At 41.6% G+C, this 22,315-nt stretch overlaps 1 protein-coding gene across 1 annotated transcript; it reads left to right on the top strand.

The window, feature by feature from the left end:
* Positions 1-4,380: 4,380 nt before the first annotated feature.
* ALDH7A1 (aldehyde dehydrogenase 7 family member A1) lies at positions 4,381-21,139 on the top strand. The gene is made up of 18 exons (XM_076363288.1): positions 4,381-4,557; positions 4,746-4,799; positions 5,757-5,822; positions 7,516-7,596; positions 9,704-9,827; positions 10,415-10,547; positions 11,155-11,199; positions 12,216-12,293; positions 13,208-13,305; positions 14,320-14,361; positions 15,742-15,836; positions 16,710-16,794; positions 17,084-17,190; positions 17,946-18,062; positions 18,507-18,604; positions 18,766-18,839; positions 19,752-19,827; positions 20,626-21,139. Exons 1-18 carry the CDS (start codon positions 4,384-4,386, stop codon positions 20,678-20,680), a joined length of 1,602 nt encoding a protein of 533 aa, XP_076219403.1. The 5' UTR covers positions 4,381-4,383; the 3' UTR covers positions 20,681-21,139.
* The last annotated feature ends 1,176 nt before the right edge of the window (positions 21,140-22,315 follow it).

Here is a 22,315-nt window from a genome sequence, read left to right on the forward strand (position 1 = left end):
TGTGTGCACACTAAATTCCATGTTGTATTGTCCACGACAAGCTACTTTCAGGTTTGGGGGGGGGTGGGGGGGTGTTGTTGGGTTTTTTTAATATCTCAAACCATTTTCTGTCTTTATGGCCTATAAAACCATATGTGTCTATTTCTTGTGATCCAAGTGATTCATAAGTGCTATCACTTTCAGTGCAGAATAAACAGGAAGCTTTAAAATGTGAGTAACTGACAAACTACAAAAGTGAAGGCCACTGATTTGAAATATCTCAAGTCAAGAAAAACTCTGTGGTTCATTTTCCCACCTGTAGCTTTAACTCAGTGTTTTGAGAGCAAGAATCACCATAATTCTTTGCACTCCTAATATATTACCACTGAGAAAAATACACAGTTCTTTCTGAAAATGAGTTGAGAAAGCTGTTATGTAAACATGACAGAGAAGCCTGCTGCTCTGGGGCAAGGCCATGTCATGCTGCAAACACGTGTGAAAGGAGGGAAAGTTTTAAGTGTGTTTTTGGGAGCTTTTCCCATTTTCCTCCCCACTCCATTTGTCTGAATTCCTTGTACTAGGCTGAAGCAGCTCTAACTTCACATAAATGTAAAAGCTCTGGGATCTCCTCTTCTTAACATGGACATTTAACTTCCATCCTCATTGTATTCAAGCAGCTAATGCTCCCTGGATTATCCTTTAAAGAGGGAAGGTGCTTGTACCTTTTCCTACAGATGAGGAAATGAAGCACAGAGCAAAGAAGGGCTACATCTGAAGAGCACTGAAGTGAATCCAGAAGCCAAGAGCATGGTTTCACAGGATCCGTGGTCTGGCTTACGACTGGGGTATGGCCAAACTGCCTCTCCTTCCAGCCTCCTTCCACTACCGTTTTGCTTTCCTCAAGCTGGAGCCAAGTGCTCCTGTAAGTACACTCAGCTGATTCAGCTCACGGATTGATCTGGAAATAAGGAAATTTTGATGGACAGGATGAGGACACGTTCTTACTGACTTTCATGAGCATCACTGAAATGGATTTTTTCCCATCTATTTGAAAGCTTTGGTAGAATTGAACATTTTAGCAACCCTAATTACATCCTTACGGCAGAGTAATGTTCCATGACCAGTTTTAAATGTCACAGATTCCAAGATGTGCTCTAAGTAGTGGACACAACATATCCAAATCAAGGGGAATGCAAATTGTCATGTTAACATGACCACGCTGCAAAGTAAGCTTACCATAGACAGCTAATTTCTCACTAAAATTACCTTTAATAAATAAAGATTTAAAATATCAAGCTCAGTATGATCATGTAGAACAAACAGGAAAAAAATACATACTGTAGTTTGATATGGAGCTTTCTTCCCCCCCTCATATAGCCCTGTTGCACAGTCTTTCCATTTAGATGTGAACTTGGGCATGGCAGGAAGAAAAAAGTTTGGGCCCCATGTTAAGCAGGTCTAACCACATCTTTACTACAGTAGATGGCTGAAAAACCATGTGACTCACACAGCTAGTACTCTGTATCTGATCACTAACCAATACAGTGCAGACAAGTCGGCCCCGCGTCCCTCCTGAAAGGACTTTGGCACCACCTGTGATAGTGACAATTTGAACGGCTTGGATGCTCTGGAGCAAAATGATGAACAGAGCCAAGTCAGGCACAGTGCCAGGGTCTGGCAGTGTCAACAGTGACAGAGAAAGTCTGTGGAGGAGCTAGGAACTGAAACCACGTTGTTTATGCCTCAGCTACAGACCTAAACATTTGGGGGTCCCACTTTTTTGCTAGAACCCAATGCATGGGTTGAAGACATCTTGCAGCTATGTTACTGTGAAATACCCCTTTGACCATATATATATATATATATATATAAAAAAGGCAAAAAAAGGTGAAAGTCTGCACAAGATTGTGCAATGCATTAGAAAACATCACCTCTCAAAGACCACCGGCCTGAGCCAGCTGTACCCTCTCTGTCAGGGAGCAGCAAGGGCCACTGCTCCCTGGGGGATGGGGAGCCGGGGGGCAGGACAGGGGCCTCACCAGCCAAAGCCACAGCCCAGATCGTGAGGTGGTATGGTGGTGACGAGGCAGGTCTGAGGTGAAGCCAGGAAGCCAGCCTGCTGCTCAGGGTCAGGACCAAGCCAGCGGCTGACAAGCAGATCCCATGGTGATGGGCAGAGGCCAAAAGCCCCCGGGTCAGGGTCTGGCTCACCACATCCTTGTCCAAGCAGAGGCATGGCTGTGGCTGAGCCATGTCAGGAGGGACCAAAGGCCTAGGGCTGAGCTTCAGTAGTTGGTGCCCGGGGGTGGTGGTGGGGGTGCAGGCCCCAGGCAAGGCTGGTCAGGGCCATTAAGGCTCACTGACACCTTCAGGTCCTTGATGCTCTTGAGGCAGTGGGCTCACAACCTTGGTATTTAACACCAAGAGAAAGCCTGTGTCCTTGCGGTGGAGCATATCCCTGCAGTCCTTCCAGGAGGTGTCAGGGCCAGACCTTACGAGGAAGATCTTTGTGAAGTGTCACTAGGGTCAATGGAGGTCATGATCTCCAGTGGGTGTCTGCACGATTTCAAACACAAAGCTGTGGGCTTCTATTCCCCCAGTGTTTTATTGTGCTGGTGAACTCTATGCAAGGACAGTTAGGGCCACAAAGGCCTCTCAGTTAAGTGGATGGGGTACTCTCATCCCAGGCTCTTCTTCCCCGAGGCATGTGTGGAGCTGCTGGAGCTCCAGCTTCACCAGGTGCGGCGTGCTGTGCCACCAGCTGGAGCCTATTTTGTCTATGTATTTGATCTATATACGAAATTAACCTTCCGAGAAGAAGGTTTGCATTAAGAGTTAACAGTCATCAGGAGACCAAATAGCTCAAGAGATGCTTCACACCTCTGGGTCACTAGATCAAAACAAGCTCACTCCAGGTCAGGTATGATGAAAATCTGACAGGTTTTTGGTAGGCTCTGCCAGCCTGCCGATGAACAGACAGCTCCGGGGACTGATCTACCATACCATCCGTATGATAGCTTCTTGAGGTCAAGGTTGTAAAAGCACGATGTCAAAGCAGGGGAAGAAAGCCTATACTGCTCTTCTCTTGTCAGTGTTTGTTCTCCGGCTAGATGTAAGGTTTCGTCCCCCTGCTGAAAAAAAGAGCTTTACCTTTCAGAGGTACTAATTGCCCGTTTGAGTTCCTTTTGCTCGAGATTCTTTATATATTCCCCTCAAAGCTGAAGGGATTGCTGCCGCCTTTGATACAAGTTTTATAGTATCCAAACCCAGTTCCCTTGTACAAGTGACAGTGGCATCTTCAGCTCTGGAACCTTGCCAGATTACTTTATAACACTCATCTGTTTACATCATACAAAGATACTTTTCATTCGACAAAATTACTTGAACAACTGTTTCTTAAAGAGCAAATTATTTATAGCTAATGCAATTCACAGTAAGCAAAAGTGTGTAGTTGTGGAAACCAAAAAATAAATTACGGCATTCTTGAGATCAGTGGCATTTTTCTTCTCTCCTTTAAGTATGTGCTAAGGCATTTAAAGCTGAGTATCACGGTTTATTCCTAATTGGTCATTCAGAAAATACTGCATTCCTGAAAAAAATCCAGTATTTCGTGATCATGATAGGTCATCTAAATTTTGAAAGCCTCTCATGGGGAATTACAGTTTAAAAATATGGGATAAAAATCACTTGCTGTTTTGCAAGATGAGTACAGATCAAGTGAGGTAAGTATGTTAATCCTGTATACGGGAAAGGAGAAATACGAAGACCGCAAAATCACGAACACTGGCGCGTGGTTAAGTGGCTGGCCTAGAAGCTGAAGCCACCTCTTTTCATCGAGATTTGAGCACGGTATTAAAGAATGAAAACGGTAATGCATACTCCTACACATTAGTAGTATTATTATTGCTCTTATAACAAAATTATTGCAATTTTGTTGAAAACTGGACTACAGTTTTCTCCCTGTTTTGATGCCTGTGTGCTCTTATTTTCCCCTGCTATTAGAAATACTCGGCTGGGGGACTCCGCTGCCCCCGCACTCCGCCGTGCGTGGCAGCCCTTGAGGGGACACTGCAACGGGGGCGGATTTGGGACTCCGCACGGGCTGAGCTCTACCCCATTCGCCTCCAGCCGGGGCGGTCGGGCAGGGAGCCGGCGGGCGGGGGGCAGGCCCGATGCAGGCCCGGCGGCGGCGGGCGGGCCGCAGGCAGGCGGGGGGCAGGGCGCCGAAAGCCTGGGGGGGGCCACGGGGCGGCCGGGCGGGGGCGGGACCCGGCGGAGGGGCGCCGCCGCGCCCCCACCAATCGGCGCCGGCGGCAGGGGGGCGGTGCGGGGGCGGTGCGCGGCGGCGATTGCCGCGTGACCCCCGCCCCGCCCACCTCCCCCCACCCCGGGCGGCCGCCGGCGATGCTGGGGTTGCGCCGCGCTGCCGCCGCGCTGCTGCCGCTGCGGGCCGGGCCTCCGGCGGCCGCCATGTCTACCCTGCTGGTCAGCCAGCCGCGCTACGCTTGGCTGCGGGAGCTGGGCCTGCAGGAGGAGAACCCGGGCGTGTACAACGGGCGCTGGGGCGGCGGCGGCCAGGTGCGGGCGGCGGCGCGGCCTGGGGCGGGGGAGCGGCCCCGCGGGAGCCGGGTCCTGGGGGGGGGGGGGGGGGCGGTGTGGCGGTGCCGCGTCGCGGTTGGCCCTCGGCGGGGCCCTGGGCGTTGCGCCCCCTCCGCTGGGTTAAGGGGCGAGCGCGGCCGCGGTGCTTATCCTTCCTCCTGCTCTAGGTGGTGACGACGTACTGCCCCGCCAACAACGAGCCCATAGCCAGCGTCCGGCAGGTAAGCGCGCCTCGGCCCGGCCCGGCCGGGGGAGCCCGGGGGGCGGGGACCCAGCGGCTCCTGGGAAGGGAGGAGCCTTCCGGCCCCCGTGGTGGGAGCGAGGGGCGTTTGGGCGTTCGTTTGGGAGCTGTTCCTCCTCTCGACCGGGTTCGCGAAGGGGACGAACCCGCCGGGGTGGGTGACAGCAGGGGTCCAGGGGATGTTGAATCCAGAGGCGGCTGGCGGAGCTCATCACAGCTCGGGCCGTCTGCTGGAAATAAGCCTGTGGTTTTTCTGGGAAGAAAAACAGGCTGTTCACCCCCCACCCACCCCCCCCCCCCCGTTCTTGCAAGTATTGTTGGGAAGAGCGAGGGCCTCTCCTGCCCGTTGTCGTTTGTTTCTAGAGGGAGTTGCAAAACAGGGGTGGATTGCGGCTGTTCAGTGGAGCTGAGTGGCCAGGGGGAGGTATGAAGGAGAGCAACGTGGCATTCACGTGGTAAATTTGTGAAAGTTTTTCGTGTGAGAATAGTGCTGTGGTGCTAACCTACCCCTTTTGCATATTAGGATTCAGTTAGCCTTTGATGTCCAGTGAGGCTGATGGGGTCGGACAGCCCTCACAGCCTTTGTTTAATATTGTTGATAGTAGTAGTATCTAACATGAAAGAACATATATGAATATATGATGAATGCCTCCCATATAACTATTCATGGAGCATCCTTCGTCATATGAAGGAAAATTTCTGCTCACGGTTTTTTTTTTTCTTTAGGCAGCACATATGCTTTTCCTGGACAGTAACTTTAAGCAACTCAACATGCCATATTGGGACCAAACTATGGCAGGATATAAATTTCCTGTGAAAGTGGTATTCCGTAGTGCAGTACTATCCACTAGAGAAGTCTTGAGTTGGATGCAGAAGCTTTTCTGTGGCATTTGTTTTGGTTTTCCTAACTTTTTCTTTGATGTGCTTCTTCATGTAGGCTAGTTTGGAGGATTATGAAGAAACAGTAAAGAAGGCTAAAGAGGCGTGGAAGGTCTGGGCTGATGTAAGTTAACAGAGACTTATCTTTTATAACCTATCTCTGGCAGGTGAAGGCCATTAAATTGCCCTGTCAGGTGGAGGTATAAAAACATGTTCATATTGTGTATGTTGCATTAAAGCAAAAATCTGCAATGAAGACCTCAAGAAACAAACCCAGACAACTTGTGCACATTACCATCGAGGTACAAAGATGAGGACATTGACTTGTGGAAAATGTTTGTTTTGAAAAGCCTGGCAAATTTACCCAGGTTTGTGCCTGTAAACCATTGCCACGGGGTCTGCTGAAGTTCAGAAACCTTGTAGCGAGCAAATTATCCCTGTGGGTGTGTTTAACTTCCTGTTGCCACACGCCTTCTCCTGCAAGAAGTCTGCAGAATATTTGGATACCTAACTTGTGGTGATAATCTTGTTCTCATGGGGTGAGGAAGACTCCTGGCTTTGAGTGTGCTTTTTTGTTCACCAGCTGTCCTGGTATTTCACAAAACAGCTACGTTATTCCAAAACTTTAGTGTTACGTTGCTGTGTCAGACAATAGCTAAGCTATTTTTCCTTAGCAAGCTGTAGTTCTCAGTGTCCCTGTACAAGCTGTGTCCAGCCAGCATCCATTCTCTTGCCGGCTGTGCCAGGCTTGGTTTTTATAACTACCTGCCACTTCTTTGATACAAGCTGAAACGTGAATTTTGTAAGGTATTGGGCATTTTGTATTTTGTCCAACAAAGTAGTTTGCCTTGCCTGAAGAGAACAATGTTTAGGACAAACACAGCAGCTTCCTCAGGATATGTTAGTACATGTTGTTTTGTTACAATTTGTGAATACGACGTTGGTGAGTGCATGCCAGCTCCTAATGTGTTTGGAAATAATCTGAAAACAGTCTAACTGATAACAAAGAATCAACAGATCAAATGCTTTAAAGCCTCGTCTCAAAGCTGTTTGGTTTTAGTTTGTGAACTTTGGGGTTTTTTAATGAGCTTATCTGAAAGATTTTGCCTGTAAAGAGATATGCTTGCGTGGTTTATGTATTCATCACTTCTGTATTCGTCTTTCCAGCTGCCTGTTCATCAGCAGTTTCTAATCCTGTAAATCCTGTTATGTGGCATATGGTTTATTACTGATCCTGGCTATTGATTATTATCTAACATACTGATACTACATTAAAAAAAAATCTAGTAATATTTGGTATATGGGTTTAATTTTTCCGTGATTGAGACTTCTGTGTGTCTTAGCATCTGCTAACAAAATAAATGTCAGCAGCCATTGTCATACTGAAACAAGAAGTTTGAAAATGTGATGTTAAGTACACTTCAGAAGCTCAGAAACCAGGTAAGTGTGCTTTTATAAAAAATGCTTGTTTCTTGAGGTGCAGCTGATTGCTTGGGGGCATTGTGGGTAGTGTAGGTGAACAGAAGTAGCAGAACTAATAATCTGAATGTTTCTGGCAATATTCAGTGGAACTGAAGTTTTGAACAGACATAAATGTGTGCACTGTTACCAGTCTCTGTGAGGCAGGAAACAGTTTCTTGTAAAGCAGTGCGCATGATAAAAATGAACGAGTAACAATGTCTTGGGAAGGTAGGGGAAAAAGCACAGCTGTCAGTGACTTCTTACTGCAGGGGTAGAAAACTAGCAGTATATATGCAGCAGAAGTCACAGATGTTCAATCTCAAATAGATTCTTCTGTTTTCTTTTGTTTTGACTAGATCCCTGCACCTAAGCGTGGAGAAATAGTGCGACAGATTGGTGATGCCCTGAGACAAAAAATCAAAGTTCTAGGAAGCTTGGTAAGGTGTTTTAAGAAGCGGCTTAACTTTGCTGGGGGGAGGGGCAGGTAGGAGGGTGTGTGTCAAAACTGTTTTTCTTGGTTTTTAACGTACCACTCTGCAATACTAACCTTAATAATTGTTAAAATGCTGTTAGTTCTGTTAGCTTGCCTAAAGAAATTTTAATTAAAAAAAAGGAAAAGAAAAAAAAAAGTAAGATTGCATTCTGGCATCCTACACTGAAAATTATAATATATAACAGGAAAAGAAAGTGTAATTAATGCTGAGCCTATACTCTGGTCTGGAGGAGCGTTACAACTGTTGCCCTGCTGTTTTCCCACTTGCCTGTCAGGTAGGGGCACTGTCTGATACTAAAAGTGTCCTGAAAAAGACCTTCCTCTAATACAGAGCTTTTAACCTTGAGCTCTTTCTGGTGATCTGCAGGATTTTGCGAACTGACATGTGGAGGTGTAAGACTTCAGAAGGTGAGATGGTCTTAATGAGATCTTCTTGCAGTGCTGTGCAGGACGTAAAGGTTGAAGGACCACTCCTTTAAAACACCTGCTAGTTGCTAGGGAAGAAAAGGAGGCAAGTGGGGAACTTGCCACTTTCCTTTTACAGGGCTTGCCTATATGAGCTGCTATTCAGAAACAGCTGTCAGTGAATAACTCCATGTGTAGTCAAGCCCATATTGTTAACCCATAAAACTTTGTTCTGCTGTTTCCCTTAATGTTGTCTCCTCAGCAGAGTTTCTGTGGTGGAATTAGAGTGCTAATGTTCTTTTATATTCAGAAACGGTACAGCTTCCCTGGTGAGTGTGGACAGACAGAAGTTTGCTGTATGTTCCTTGGACAAAACTTGTTGCCTATTGCCAGAGCATTTTTCTAGTTTTCCCAAACAGATAAGTTGTCTGTTCAGGTCTTCCAGATTAGGGGATGAACTTTGGGGTGAAAGCTGTGCCATAGGTATTCAGGTTTTAGGACTTTTCCTGGCTTTAGGATATGTAAAAGGGAATGGTATGGCAACTCACTGTTATATATGCCATTGGAAATTTCCAGCCTTGCCTCACAATGTCCTTGTCAAGTATCCAGATGTATCTCTGCTGCGCTTAAAGACTCAACACTGTGTTTCTTAGTAAATATGTCTGATGCTCCTCCATTTCTGGTCACAGATAGGGGCTATTCCTTCTGTCTCGAGATGACCACAGGCATCATAGAAATACCTAGAAATACATTTAATCACCTTTATTTTAACCTTTGCATGCGGAATAAAATCTTGTGGCAATCCTTCGAACCTGATTCCTCACTTAACAGCTTTTTCAAAGTACAACCATCAATCTAAAGTGGTAGGTGATATCTGCATGAAAGTCGCACCAAGATATCAGAGCATGACTGTAAAATTGAGTGGGGGTAAATGGGTGACTTCTCAGTTTCTAAGTTAGTGAATTTTCTCACTTTTGGAGGAAAATGTCTTCAAATACCAGCTTATTCTCATTGATAATCTATATGTCTGCTGCGTACACCTAACATGCTTTTAACAGAAGGACATAGTTTAGGATTGACTTCAGCTAAAAAAAAAAAAGATCCTGAACATCCCAGGTTACTAAAATACTAAAGATGTGTAGACATTTTCAGCAGTGTCTGAAAATGGAATCTCTGAAACTCACTTTCAGATGTTGTAAAATGAGTAGTTTGCTTATGAAAAATGTAAATGACCATTTTCTTTTGCTGGAGCGGAGTAATCCCTCTTTTCCAGTTTATTCCATGCCTGGTCCACAATGTATGCAAACGTCGTGATGGAAACTCAGTGTTTCGTTGATCTAAACCTATGAACCTCATTACTGTTGGATATTCCTTTCAGTAGATTATTTTTAATTTCCTCTGTTCATTAATTTCCTCTTCTTATGTCTTCCTATTGTATGGGAATGTGACTCCTGTCTAGTTGTCTATTGTGTTCTTTCTTTAAGCTGTGAATAGCTCAGGAAGAGGTGAATCTCTTCTAATGGAAAAATGTGTATTAAATCTGACTTGGTGTACAGATATACCTGACATCAGAGAGAGACAAAATGTATTGGGGATGCGAGGGAATTTTTTAAGAAAGAATTTTGTCTTGCCTTTAATTTTTTCAGGTCTCTTTGGAAATGGGAAAGATTTTTGTCGAGGGTGTTGGGGAAGTGCAGGAGTATGTTGATGTCTGCGACTATGCTGTTGGTTTGTCCCGAATGATTGGTGGACCTATTTTGCCTTCAGAAAGTAAGTATGTGGTTTGTGTGTTGTGGGTTTTTTTTTGTACAAATGAAGAGACGGAGTTCTATCTTAAATATACAGTGATGTAGTGCAGCAAAGTCTCTGTACTGTGAGTTATTTAGGGAGCATGTTATCTAGGAATAGATGTGCTGGTAGGCACTAGCGCCACCTAATGAAGTACCTAGCCTGTGGCGTATAGCAAGAGAGGCAACAGATTTTCTCTCCACTCTTTGAAGCATTAGATTCTCTTCGATTTCTTTGTTAATGAAGGTGCTAGAGGAAAGTATGTAAAAAGTTCAGCAGTATACTTAGAAATGAGAGACCTTTTTGTCAGTTATTGATTAGCAAACAATCATCATTCTGTTAACTGAATAGTTAAAAGAGTAAAACTTCATGTTGTCATGTTACTAGGTTTTCCCACAATCTAGCTAATGTTGTTCCTGGAAGCTGCAGAGCACATATAAAACAGTTCTCCACAAGCTAATGCTCTGCTGGACAGAGGAGTGATGCTAGGCCCCTTGCTCACATGGTTTCCTTTTTAAAAAAAACGTTAAATGCATGCAAACTGCATTATGTTGTGTCTTTGCCTTCAGGACCCGGCCATGCCCTTATAGAGCAGTGGAATCCCGTTGGGTTAGTAGGAATCATCACGGCCTTTAACTTCCCTGTAGCGGTTTATGGGTGGAACAGCGCAATTGCAATGATCTGTGGAAACGCTTGCCTCTGGTAAGATATAGCTCTCCAATGTGCTAACAGTATTTTAAAATTAGAGAGCTATTATCTCAGGCGTGAAATTTTTACAAAATGTCTGGTGTTTCTGTGTATTTGACTACAAGTGAACCTAAAAATAAATAGAAATTAAGCCCACGTGAGATAGAATCGAAGAGCTTTGTTTTATTTTGTGGTAACCTCTTTTAAGAGGTATTGAGATGCAGATCTGTCCAGGACTTAGCCAAATGGCCTGTTAATAAAGAACCCAGCCTGAGGTCTTGCAGCAGTGGTAGCGGACAGTTAATATTTTCAGAATTGGTACAGCTAAAACTAAGAATCTAAATAAGTAACTTTACTTCCTCTCCCCACTCCTGCTTCGCTTTCATCTACCTGCTTCACTCTAATGTCTGGCATAGCTCTTGTTCATGCGGATTTCGGTAGAAGCTCTGAATGCTTAGCTGTGGGAAGAAACGCTTGAGTTCCTGTTCTAAAACGCACCTGAAAACCAGCCTAACAAAAGTGTGCTGTATTTGAGATACCATAAAAATTGCATATTTGAATTATTTCTTATTCTCAAAGAATTGAAAAGAAAATAATTTTTTTTTTCTTTTTTTCTTTTTAGGAAGGGTGCTCCTACAACATCCCTCATTAGTGTTGCTGTTACAAAGTGAGTTCAAAGTTTCTTTGCTTTGTTTTGCTTTTTAAACAACTTCTTTTCTGTTTGAGTTAGTGCTTAGCGGTCAGAAAAACTGCTTTCCCTTTGTTAACTAAGAAGTAACAGTGTATATATAGGATGTTACCGATACTGTTGGCTAGTTTTTTCTGGGACCAGGGCTGTTCTTCTGCTGAAGTAGGGCTAGCTATGTGGTTTGCTTCCTTGCAGAAGATGAATTGCTCATGAAATTCAGCTTCCCTCAATCACGCACTCATGTTTCAGAATCATCCCTTTTTTTGGGAGTCTCAGCCCAACATCAGCACCCAGTTGCTTGGCACATTCTGCTGGCTGGCTGTGTAGACCTATATCCTGAAGATGCCTTCACACAGTCTTTATTATCCAAACGTAGTAACACCTTAGCATGTGTTTCCAGGGTTCAGAACTCATTCTTGATAAAAAGGCAAAGTCCAAAGAGTAAATGTCATAGTGACGCTTACTCTAGGTTTATTGTTACTTTGCTTACTATATTAGCATTTTAAATACTTACCTATTGTGTGCTACGAATAACATTTATTTTTAAATGCTAAATATAAATAGGCCCCTTTAAAATAACTAGTTAGCAAGTCTTGTAGCTTTAATATTAATTCCTGAGAACAATGGCCCCAAATTACTTATGAGTATTTTATATAAATCCATGATGTTATATAAATGTCTCTTTCTAATGGTGAAAGACTGTATGGCCAAGGTTTTTACACACTGATCTAATACTTGTCTGTGCCAGTTGCGTGGGCACATAATGAATATATTTTAGAGTCTTACTTTTGTGTGAGCTATGATTGTAACACCAAAGTCCTTGATGAGAGAAGTGTGTTAAGTATTGTACAAACTATGTGTCAATTAACTGTAAGACTGCAGCTTTCTAAAAATCTATAGCTTCTTCAGGTGCATGGTCAGACAGTTTTAATGATTCATTCCCTATTATATGCACCTGTCAGAAATCTCCAAAATTTTTACATCTTTGATTCTAGGATAATTGCCAAAGTCTTGGAGGATAACAGAGTGCCTGGAGCAATCTGTTCTCTGGTTTGTGGTGGAGCAGACATTGGGTACGTAACAGTTCTTGTGTTTCGTGAAGATGTATAGAGGATAAAGAATATTCTTTGAGGTACTTCTTGTAAAGTTATTCTGATCTCCAGGAGTTCCCAGTACATGCACATACCTGTTGCCATCATTTTTATAGAATCATAGAATAGTTTGGGTTGGAACAACTGGTCTGAAACTCTGGCCTTGCTGTAGACATAATATGTATTTCTACTTGCTGTTGTGAGATCATGGGGCTAACAAATAACTTACTAGATATTTAATGAAGAGACATGACTGAGTTTATATTCTACTTCTGCATGTGCTTACACCCAAAGAATACAGCTAATACAAAATTCCACTCATCATGTTCTTAAGAGTTTTCAATTTCTAGCCCATTGGCCTTTTGGACCACTTGTGGAGGAGAATACTTCCCCATTTTCCATGCTCACATAGGACTCTGCACTTGCTCATAGATGCATACCTGTGCTTGGAAGCTGTACAAATCAAATTGTTTTGTTGGATTTATTACAATGTGGTAATTCCCAGCACAAATGTATATTCAGATGTATCTTTTGAGCATTTCAAGAGAAGGCAAAACAGATAGTAAGCATTAAAAAAAAGTCATAGGTGTGCATATTTTCTTAGGGAACATAACCATAGGAGCTGATCTCACTACATACTTCAGAGTGAATTTCAAAATTAGTACAGGTGATGCTCTTATGATCTGAAAAGGGGGAAGGAAACAGCCTTGTTCCTCTTTTCTGACTAAGAAGAAGCTTTCCTGCTGTCTGCTCAGTCATTATCTGATGTTTTCAAATAAGTGGCTCTGACTTTAAAAGATCTCTCTGGTTGAAGTTGGTTTATGTGGAAGGTGCAAGCACCTTTACCAGCTGTCTGCTCTTCCATTGAACGTGGTGGTATGTCTCCCATTGTGCAGGACAGCAATGGCAAGAGATGAGCGAATGGACCTGTTGTCCTTCACTGGCAGCACGAAAGTGGGCAAGCAGGTAGCGCTCATGGTTCAGGAGAGATTTGGTGAGTGTGTGGGGTCTCCGCCACTTCATTTCTTTCCATGGTTGGAAAAGGCAGGGGAGCCCCATAGGATTTTAAAATAACAGCTTGTTTCACTTATTTCTTGTGTTAGCTTTTTTTTTTAACTTGGTGGAAATAGGATGTTGAAACTGCTCAGAGCTAGATACTGCATTTTTCTGTTAGTTCTGTCACAACTCAGTGTTTTTTCCAGGGTATCCAGAAATCCATGATCCTACAGTTAATTCTGCAGGGCGGTTCCATGAATATAATTGTATGGAGATTGTCAAGATGAACAGCCAGGGCCTATGGTGTTTTGGCAATGTGGTCATGGAGAAATGCCCCCTCGCCTTTTACTCCTTACAAATACAGGAGAAAAGTTAAGATTTTTGAGGTGGTGTTTTTGTTGCAAATAATTAAAAGTGTACAGGCACGAGTCCATGCACAGCTGCTGGATTCTAACTTTTTAGTTTTAAACAGAAAACCTTGTGAGCAGGATTTTCTCATTTTATACATTTGAAGTTCATAGGAGTGTAAAAACAACAAAAAAAAATCAGAACAGATTGCAAAGGTTCATCCAGAAGTAGATGGTGATTCCTTCTCTCAGATTTGAGATAAAACAGTTGCCAGAGAAATAAACAAACCTGGTTAAATTTTATGTATGCGTTTTGATCTCCGTAGCACCTCCTCCTCTTCTTTGTCTGCATCATAGTATTTATGCTGCAACTTTTTCTGTTTTCATCTTTTCCTTTCCAGTGCTATTTTGGCCTATTTTTTTAAGCTTCTTTCTGCCCTATCTGCTCTCCAGATATCTTTCTTCACAATATGTGACAGATGTAGTATTCAGTGTAATTTTCTGCTTTGGCTAGAGTGATTAGTTGACAGTGATGCCTAAAACTTTTTGTCTATCCAGAAAAATACGTTTAATGAAACTCAGCTCTAGTTAGACGTGAGCTCACTGAATGAGGTGCAGTGAATACATGTATGCATGACATAACTTGTTTTGTGTGGTTTTATTAGGTCGAAGTCTGCTGGAACTGGGAGGAAACAATGCCATTATTGGTAATACTCACTGTAGAAATTTAGTCCCATAGTTGATGTTTAGAAGTTAGTATACAAATGTTTGTAGCAAATTGTCTGGTTTTTTCTTCCCCCCCCCCCCCCCCCCCCCACTGGGGGTTTGAAAAGTATGTAGTAGAATGTTGTTTTTTTTTCTGTCTTCAGTATTGTGGAGGGGGTGGTGTTTTAGATAAAAAATGAAAGTTCAAGCTCTTACATGTATTCACCATTGACGTGAAGAAGGGAATGGGAGGAGCAGGAAGCTCCAGTACTGGGATGTGGACAATGCTAAATAAATTTATTTTAGGATAGTTCTAATTTTGTGAACACCACATTTCTAGCATTTTAGAATATAAGTACATATATATATAAAGTCTAAGACGCTTATGATACTTGAAAGCAAAGCATGCAGGTATTTATTTCAGTAGCACATTTTACAGGTTTAAGTAGCTTAGGGTATGATCTAGTTCCCAGATAAACATAACATAAATACTGTGAAACTGAGCAATGTGGCAGAAAGAAAATACAAGCTAGATAAATACCTAAATTGCTGTCCTGTTGTGTTGTAGCCTTCTGTTTCACCTTTCTCATATTATGAACAAATGTAATTGCCTATCTAGAATAGTAAGCTTTTTTGAAAACCACATTTGAGCAGGTCTTTCTTTTTTCCTGTGCTGCTTCGCAGCCAGTAGAACAAAATTGCTTTATACTTAGAAAATTGTTTCCTTTTTCATACAAAAGTCCTGCTTTTTCTGGAATTGGCTTTGAATGATGGCATAAACATTGTTTGGTTGGATTTTGTCCCAAATTTAATAATAATTTTGGATACTTAGAGAATTCTGTGGGACTGGTTAAGCTGAGTGTCATTTTGGGGATCCTTTGAGGCTTATACATACTAGCTTTGCTTTAACATCCCAATGTCTTCTAGCCAGATGAATTTGTTCAGCTCACTTATATTCTACATTATTGTGTACCTGTGCGTTTTAGCTACTTTTTTTGTATGCCATCTGGATACACTTTACCATTGTTTCTTTATGCTGCTAGACGTCTTCTCATTGAGAGAAGGACAAGGTGATGAAACGGGAAGAAATTGCTTGTAGTTTCTTGAATTAAAGTGAAGCTGAGGTTCTTTGCAAGCTTTATTGCAAAAGGCTCTCTTCAGTTGTTCGGACCTTCATGTATGTCCAATTGCATGTGTCTAATTCCAGGTGTGAAAGTAATAGGAGTTTTGAGGTGTTTCTGTATATCTTAGTGTGCTATGCTAGTGTGACTATTCCTAATGGTTCTTGACCAACCTGTTAGTTTATTATATTGTTTAGTGTCTTAAGTCTTGTGAACTGCCTGTTTACTTCATAACATGCTGATGTTTTAATTTTTGTTAAGTGTTTGAAGATGCAGATCTGAACCTAGTCATTCCATCTGCTTTATTTGCCGCTGTGGGAACAGCGGGTCAGAGGTGCACAACTGCTAGAAGGCTGGTGAGTAAATGTGTTTTGTCTGGTTTAGGTAGCTCTGAATTTAAACTTAATTCCAAATTAGCTCAGAAAATGCCTAACAATTCCTAATATGGAGAGCAAAAAATAATCTTTGAAACACATTTTTACTTTGTCAAAAATTAGTATGATGGGAAAATAAGATGGTAGTTTGTCATTCCACTATAATTCTAGCTCTAAAGAGTTTCTTTGTATGTGTTTCTAAATGTAGCTGGTACTAAAACTCGGGAGAATAAAACTTACCATACTTCCTGGATTTCTCTGTGTTTTCATTGCCAGAGCTTCTTTGCTTGTGCCTGCTACAAGTTTTGGTGCAGGGTTTTGATTTCAGCAAAGCAAGGGTGTGTGTTGCTTGCTTTATTATTAATTTTTAATCAATCATTTTCAACAAGTTTAAAGGTGTTACAATGTCAGCCTGTGTCTGTATAGTCTTTTCAGAGTTGGGTTGATTGTGTAAATATTCATCAAAATTGATGCAGATTAACTTTGGGTGTGTAGGAAGGGCGGTGATTCCTCAAATTATAGCAATAAAAATCACTTGAGTATTAGTCCTAAAACACTTAACTGAAGAGTTTACAGAACACATTGATACCATTGATCTGAGATGAGGTAAAATTAAAACAGGTTTTTTTCTTTGCTTCTTTTAAATCTTCATGGTGAAGATTTTAAATCTTCATTTCATGGTGTTGGTGCTGTTTCGAGGCCTTTCTCATGTGTTTATTTTTAACTTTGGGATTTGCTGAATGTGAGCAACACTATCTCCACACTTCATTCAGCCCTCTTCAAAGTGCAGTAGTACTTCAGGAACAGTTACATAGGCTGAGCTGTCTTACAACCTTCCTACCTTGTTTTGCTTAGTTCCTCCATGAAAGCATCCATGATGAGGTGGTGGCAAAGCTTGCTAAGGCCTATGCCCAGGTCCGCATTGGTGATCCGTGGGATTGTAAGTAGCTATTTCCAACTCAGTGGTTTAGGAGACAAGTTTCTGTTTGTTTCTTTCTGTTTAAATTCCAAAGAGATTATAGATCAAAGCTTTTTGATTTTAGCAGTTTACCAGGGAGTGGGGATAGCTGATTTCATTTAGAATACAAACTCTGAAAGGGAAATGAAGAATCCAGCTAATACTGCTTGTCTTTGATGATGAAATAATTACTCCCAAAATGTAATGATAAGAATATTTGAAATCGTATACGTTTTTGCTGAAAGTATGTCTTTGGATCTTTTGTTTTTAGCTGACACTCTGTATGGGCCTCTTCATACCAAAGAAGCAGTGAAAATGTTCCTTGGTGCAGTAGAACAAGCAAAACAACAGGGTGGCTCTGTGGTCTATGGTGGAAAGGTGACTTACTTGTATTCTCCCTGCTACGCTTAGTGCTGTAGGAAAAAATATACAGTAACATGGTGGCTTAGGCCAAGAGTGTACCTCAGTTTGTCCTGTCAGCCACTACAGGATGTTAAGTTAGTCAGTCTGAGAATGTTTGAATTGCAATCCTGTCTTTAGGGTAAAGATGGGTCTACTTAGAAGCTACCTTCTCCTCCAAGAAATAGCTAAGAGCTTTTGGCTGTTCCTTGCACTACTCCCTAGCTGCAGGTGATGGTGAAAATACAAACAGCAATGTAAATGGTGGATATCAAACACATAACAAAGAAAAATTGCTGTTCTGTCCTTGGATTCACAATATCAAACTTCAGGAAATACTGAAGATTAAAGAGAGCCGCTTGCACATCTTCACCATATGGGATGTTTAATTCTCATGGACTTAACGTTCTGGCAGTTCTTGTCTTTCACTGGCACCTTCTTTTTTCCTAATACCTTTAAAGTTCTAATCAGCTTAAAAGAAGGAGAAAGGAAGTGATTTTTGTCAGCTGCTAGACTTTGAGATTTGATTACCTGCTTAGTAGACTAAGTTATGCTTCTGTATTTTAAATATTTAAATGAGTAAAATTTATGTTATCTACTCAGATGACCTGACCTTCTGATTGCTAGGCAGAACTATAGTAATTGGACCATGAAGGATTCCCTTCCTACACTAGTACTGAGCACGATGCTGGTTTGAACTTACTCAGTTGTTTCTTCTTTAATGTGTTTTGAAGGTTATAAATCGCCCTGGAAACTATGTTGAACCAACCATTGTGACTGGCCTTCCTCATAACGCACCCATTGTCCATACTGAGACATTTGCCCCCATACTGTATGTGCTGAAATTTAAGGTAAAATAAAAATGGGGAATTAGTCAGGTGTCAAGGATGCTAATAGAAGAGTCAGGAGAGAAATTTTAGATGTATGTCATGTTCATGTAATTGTCCCGGCACTTGAAGTGTTGTTGAAGAAGTTGTTGTTCTGCACTGTGGGATATCCACTGTAATAGCTTACTTCACTGTGTAGCTACATTTTCTATGAAGATCACTGAAGTCAGGATGAGAGTCTGTACAGGAACAGATTTTTGTTGTTCACATCAACCAGCTCAAAAGCAGGTTATGTGTTCTGTGCAGTGGTGGAAGTATCCTATCCCAGACTTGGTGCACGTGTATTTGCCAAGTGGCATTTAGTTTATTTGCATTATGGCTGTGGTATGTTGGGTTTTTCCTCACAGTGCTTCTTTGTAACTGCTTTGCTTTGGTCATGGTTTAACCATTGTCACATCCTCCTTTTAGGAGGAGGAGGAGGTTTTTGCCTGGAATAATGAAGTAAAACAAGGTCTTTCCAGCAGTATCTTTACCAAGGATTTGGGAAGGATTTTCCGCTGGCTTGGGTATAATTTCAATTATTTTTCTACCTTCCTGAAGCATAAGATCAGTCTTTCATGTCTTCTGTAAACCTACGCACAATGTTAGTTGAGCATTTTATAGCCCTCATTTTAGGGAAGGAGCCTTTCCTGATCGTGAGGAGTAATTGTGTCTTATCTTTTTGTAGGCCAAAGGGATCTGACTGTGGCATTGTGAATGTCAACATCCCAACCAGCGGGGCTGAGATTGGAGGTGCTTTTGGTATGTTACTTACGCTTTTTTCTTTATCATTTAAATGATGAAATCTTCTAGGATTATATTATTCCTCAGGCTTCATTTTTTTTAAAGCTGGGAGGATTTTTTTTCTAATGACTCTGGAAGAGAATAAAGCGTTACCACTGTAAAACTAGTATAATTTAGGTCTCCTCGTCTTATTTTTCAAGGTTTTAATCAGTCCATTTAAATAACTAAATCTGAAGAAATCAATGAAGTTAATTTTGAATTATACTGCTTTAGCAGAAAACAGAAATTAACTAGAGGTAGTTGGATTTCAGCTTTCAAAAATACCTGTATTTGGTTTTTAAATACTCCATGTATCATTTCCCCTCCCTCATCAAGGGAATGTAACTCAGAAGTATGTTCTGAATGTGTTTAGAGATGCGGCTGAGTGGAAAACTGTTTAAAACAGTTTTAATTAAAACAGTCGTAAGCATTTTTGTTGTGTATGTTTGCATGTGTGTATATAAATTACAGTATAAAGTATTTTTGTCAGAAAGTCTTTAAATACATTTTTGCCTTTATTTCTCTCTTTTGTATATACTGACTGAAGTGAGGGGAGGGAAGAAGAAATATTCACCTTACCATTTAAACAGTACAAGAACCAGCACATTCTTGTAATCTTGTGTCACGTTAAAACGAAATACCTTAAGGTCCTCTGGTGCCAGCATGATGAGACTTGCAACTCCAGGCAGATTTTTTTGGATCAAGCATGAGGAGAGAGCTAGCTGTGTGAGTTTTATGTGGTGGTGTTCTGGAAATTATTTCAGATACAGAACAAGGGCAAAGGAATAGTTTTTCCCATGAGTTTTTATAAAATGTCTCACCTGGAGTTAGTCCAGATTCCCATGCTCAAAAAAAATCTCAAGTTTTCGTTTATAACCTCTTTTCCTACAGGTGGTGAAAAGCACACTGGTGGGGGAAGAGAATCTGGAAGTGATTCATGGAAACTTTATATGAGACGGTCTACTTGGTAAAGCAGTCTTTTTAAATTCCAAATAATTGTAAATTACAGATAAACTTGCAAAAGTTCAAAACATAAATCCTTGACTACAGGAGGTTATCTTTGCTAAATGTGAGCTAACCATGTATGAGTTGCCTTTTCTTCATGCAAGAATGTACATGTGTTCCTAGTAGAAGATGATTTGAAGGGTCTAGATAAAAACCTTTCTTTAATCACTGTTCCTCAAAAGGAAAAAAAAAAACCCAAACCTGTTTTTTTCCCCCTCTTGCCTGATTTTAAACTTGGCTAAAAATTAAATTACTGAAACTTGTTAGGAAATACATGGAAGTGGCAACCACAGTGAGAGGGCCACTATTGCCAGTGGTGGGTGATTTAGCTACATGTTGGGTATCTATCCATAAATCCCCTGGCAGGCTGTAGTAGTTGACCATTCCCACTCTCTGCTGGCCTCCCTAGCTTTTACCTGTGCTAACTTTGGTTTCCATGCAAAGGCTTATGAATGCAAGAAATCCCACCTTGATTTTTCTGTATGGACATTCTCTTACTAAGAGCTTAAATAGAGAATTATACTTTACTTTCTCCTTGATCTATCAAGGAAGAGATAATGGGGAATATGATCTTCCCCTGTACTTAGTTACTGTATTGAAAACCGGACTAAAGTCAGTTCATAACTTTAAATAGACAAACTGCTTACAGAAGTCTTTCGCATACGTGTGACAGAAATCAGAAGCCTTGTACATAGGAAATGGACTGCATAATCTGTCTTGGTGATCAAGTCTGGTCTCTAAATACTTGTTTCTCTTCCAGTACAATCAACTACAGCAAGGATTTACCTTTGGCTCAAGGAATCAAGTTTCAGTAACAGCCTTATGAACGGCCGTGCCATGAACTCTCCTAGCTTTTCAGAACCTGAAAGCACCTTCTAAGCCTCATGGTGAAGAAAATTAATTATATGAAACTTACATGCAGCAAGGATGCTAATTCTGTCAAAAAATCAGCTACTTTAAAATTGCTTCACTTTCAATGTATGAATTACTACTTCAGTCTTCAAATGAGAAGTATGTGGTCGTTGGGAAGAAAGGAGGGTGACTGAAACTAACAAACTTGGATTCGGGTGACCTGGATAATCTTCTTTGCCTTATCGCTATATTTCAGTATCAACACTGTATCCCCTGCTTCCCCAGCATTCACTGATATTTCCAGCTAGTAGGTCTGTGCTTCAAACTACATGCTGAGTTTCCTACGGATACCTGGTGCTATGGGGGGTGGGCAGTACGGGGCTATTTTTCAATGTATAAATAAAGGTAGATTTTGTGAGATACCTTGGGCTTCCAGGTTTTTGCGTTCATTGTTTTGGAGCAGGAACACTCAGCTAACTGTCCATTTTCACACACTGAGCTGCTAGGTGGGAGAAGTATCACTGGGCTAAAAGGACCGCTTTAGTTTTCCTGCCTCTCCTTCAGAAAGGAGACTTGCACCCTGTGTGTTGTGAGATGAGAGGTAAGACGAAGGGCTACTGCAGTCTCTTGGAACCTCCTCTTAATGCTAGGAGGAGTCACAGCCCTTGTGACACCCTACAACCAAACCAGCTGAAGAACTGGAGATGCAGCCAGGAGGGAATGCTCTTCCAGAGGGGATTTGCCGGGGAAAGGCAAATTTTTTGTGTTTCACCTTAGGTGGGGGTTTCTCATGGCCACTGAAGACTACAGCCATCAGCAGCTCATTTAGGAGCCTTGCTCAGAGTCCAAGATGAGAAAAGGCACGGTGTTACTAGGCTGCTTATAGCTTTCCACCGAGTAACTTCTGAGGTTTTTAATGTACCACTTTTGGAGGAGATTTCTTTTCCTCTCAATCTTATGTACCAAATTTCCACAATCTCTGAACGTGGCAGAGCTGTTCATTTTGGGCTCAGATTCTAGGACTCTGGCTTTTGATTTATTTTGACACTAAGATCTTATAATAGCAATGTCATCCAAATTGTGTTAAAGGTCCAACATACTGCCATGATAGCTGGTGGTCTTCCACCTTAATGTCTAGTTTTAAAGTACATAGTGTTTTGAATTTTACATCTGGATTACAGAAAGTATTTTGGGTGTCACTTTCTACAGAACAAACAGTAGGCAGCCAAAGTTTTTTCCTATTGAGTCTCTTACAGTCAGGTGAACTCTATCCTGTAGTTCTTCGTGCTTGGTCATTTAACTAGGAAACAGATTTCATGAAGGAATGCTGTGTATTTGCACACAGAAAGAACTGAAATCCCTTAAGCAGACAGATAAATCATTAGTAGATAGAGGGCAAAGAAACAATCCAATTTCTAAATTTAATTATTCTGAAAATAGCACAAGTTATAGAAGCTGTATTCTTTAACACTGTTCTGTGGCACTGAATGTCACTATGAAACTGTCTCAACAATGAAAAGTAAGTTCAAGAACTCTCCCCTTTTTGCTGCTTATTAATAGTTTTTTGATAGCCTCATTGTGTCACATCTGTTGTTCTA

This window comes from Aptenodytes patagonicus, chromosome Z, assembly GCF_965638725.1.
Source record: "Aptenodytes patagonicus chromosome Z, bAptPat1.pri.cur, whole genome shotgun sequence".
Classification (NCBI taxonomy): domain Eukaryota; kingdom Metazoa; phylum Chordata; class Aves; order Sphenisciformes; family Spheniscidae; genus Aptenodytes; species Aptenodytes patagonicus.

What these genes read in the sequence shown, in the direction of transcription:
- ALDH7A1 (XM_076363288.1), top strand. Translation starts at nt 4,384, where the DNA reads ATGCTGGGGTTGCGCCGCGCTGCCGCCGCGCTGCTGCCGCTGCGGGCC. An exon ending in TCAAAGTTCTAGGAAGCTTG is followed by an intron (nt 7,597 to 9,703) that starts GTAAGGTGTTTT and finishes TAATTTTTTCAG; the next exon opens with GTCTCTTTGGAAATGGGAAA. An exon ending in ATTAGTGTTGCTGTTACAAA is followed by an intron (nt 11,200 to 12,215) that starts GTGAGTTCAAAG and finishes CTTTGATTCTAG; the next exon opens with GATAATTGCCAAAGTCTTGG.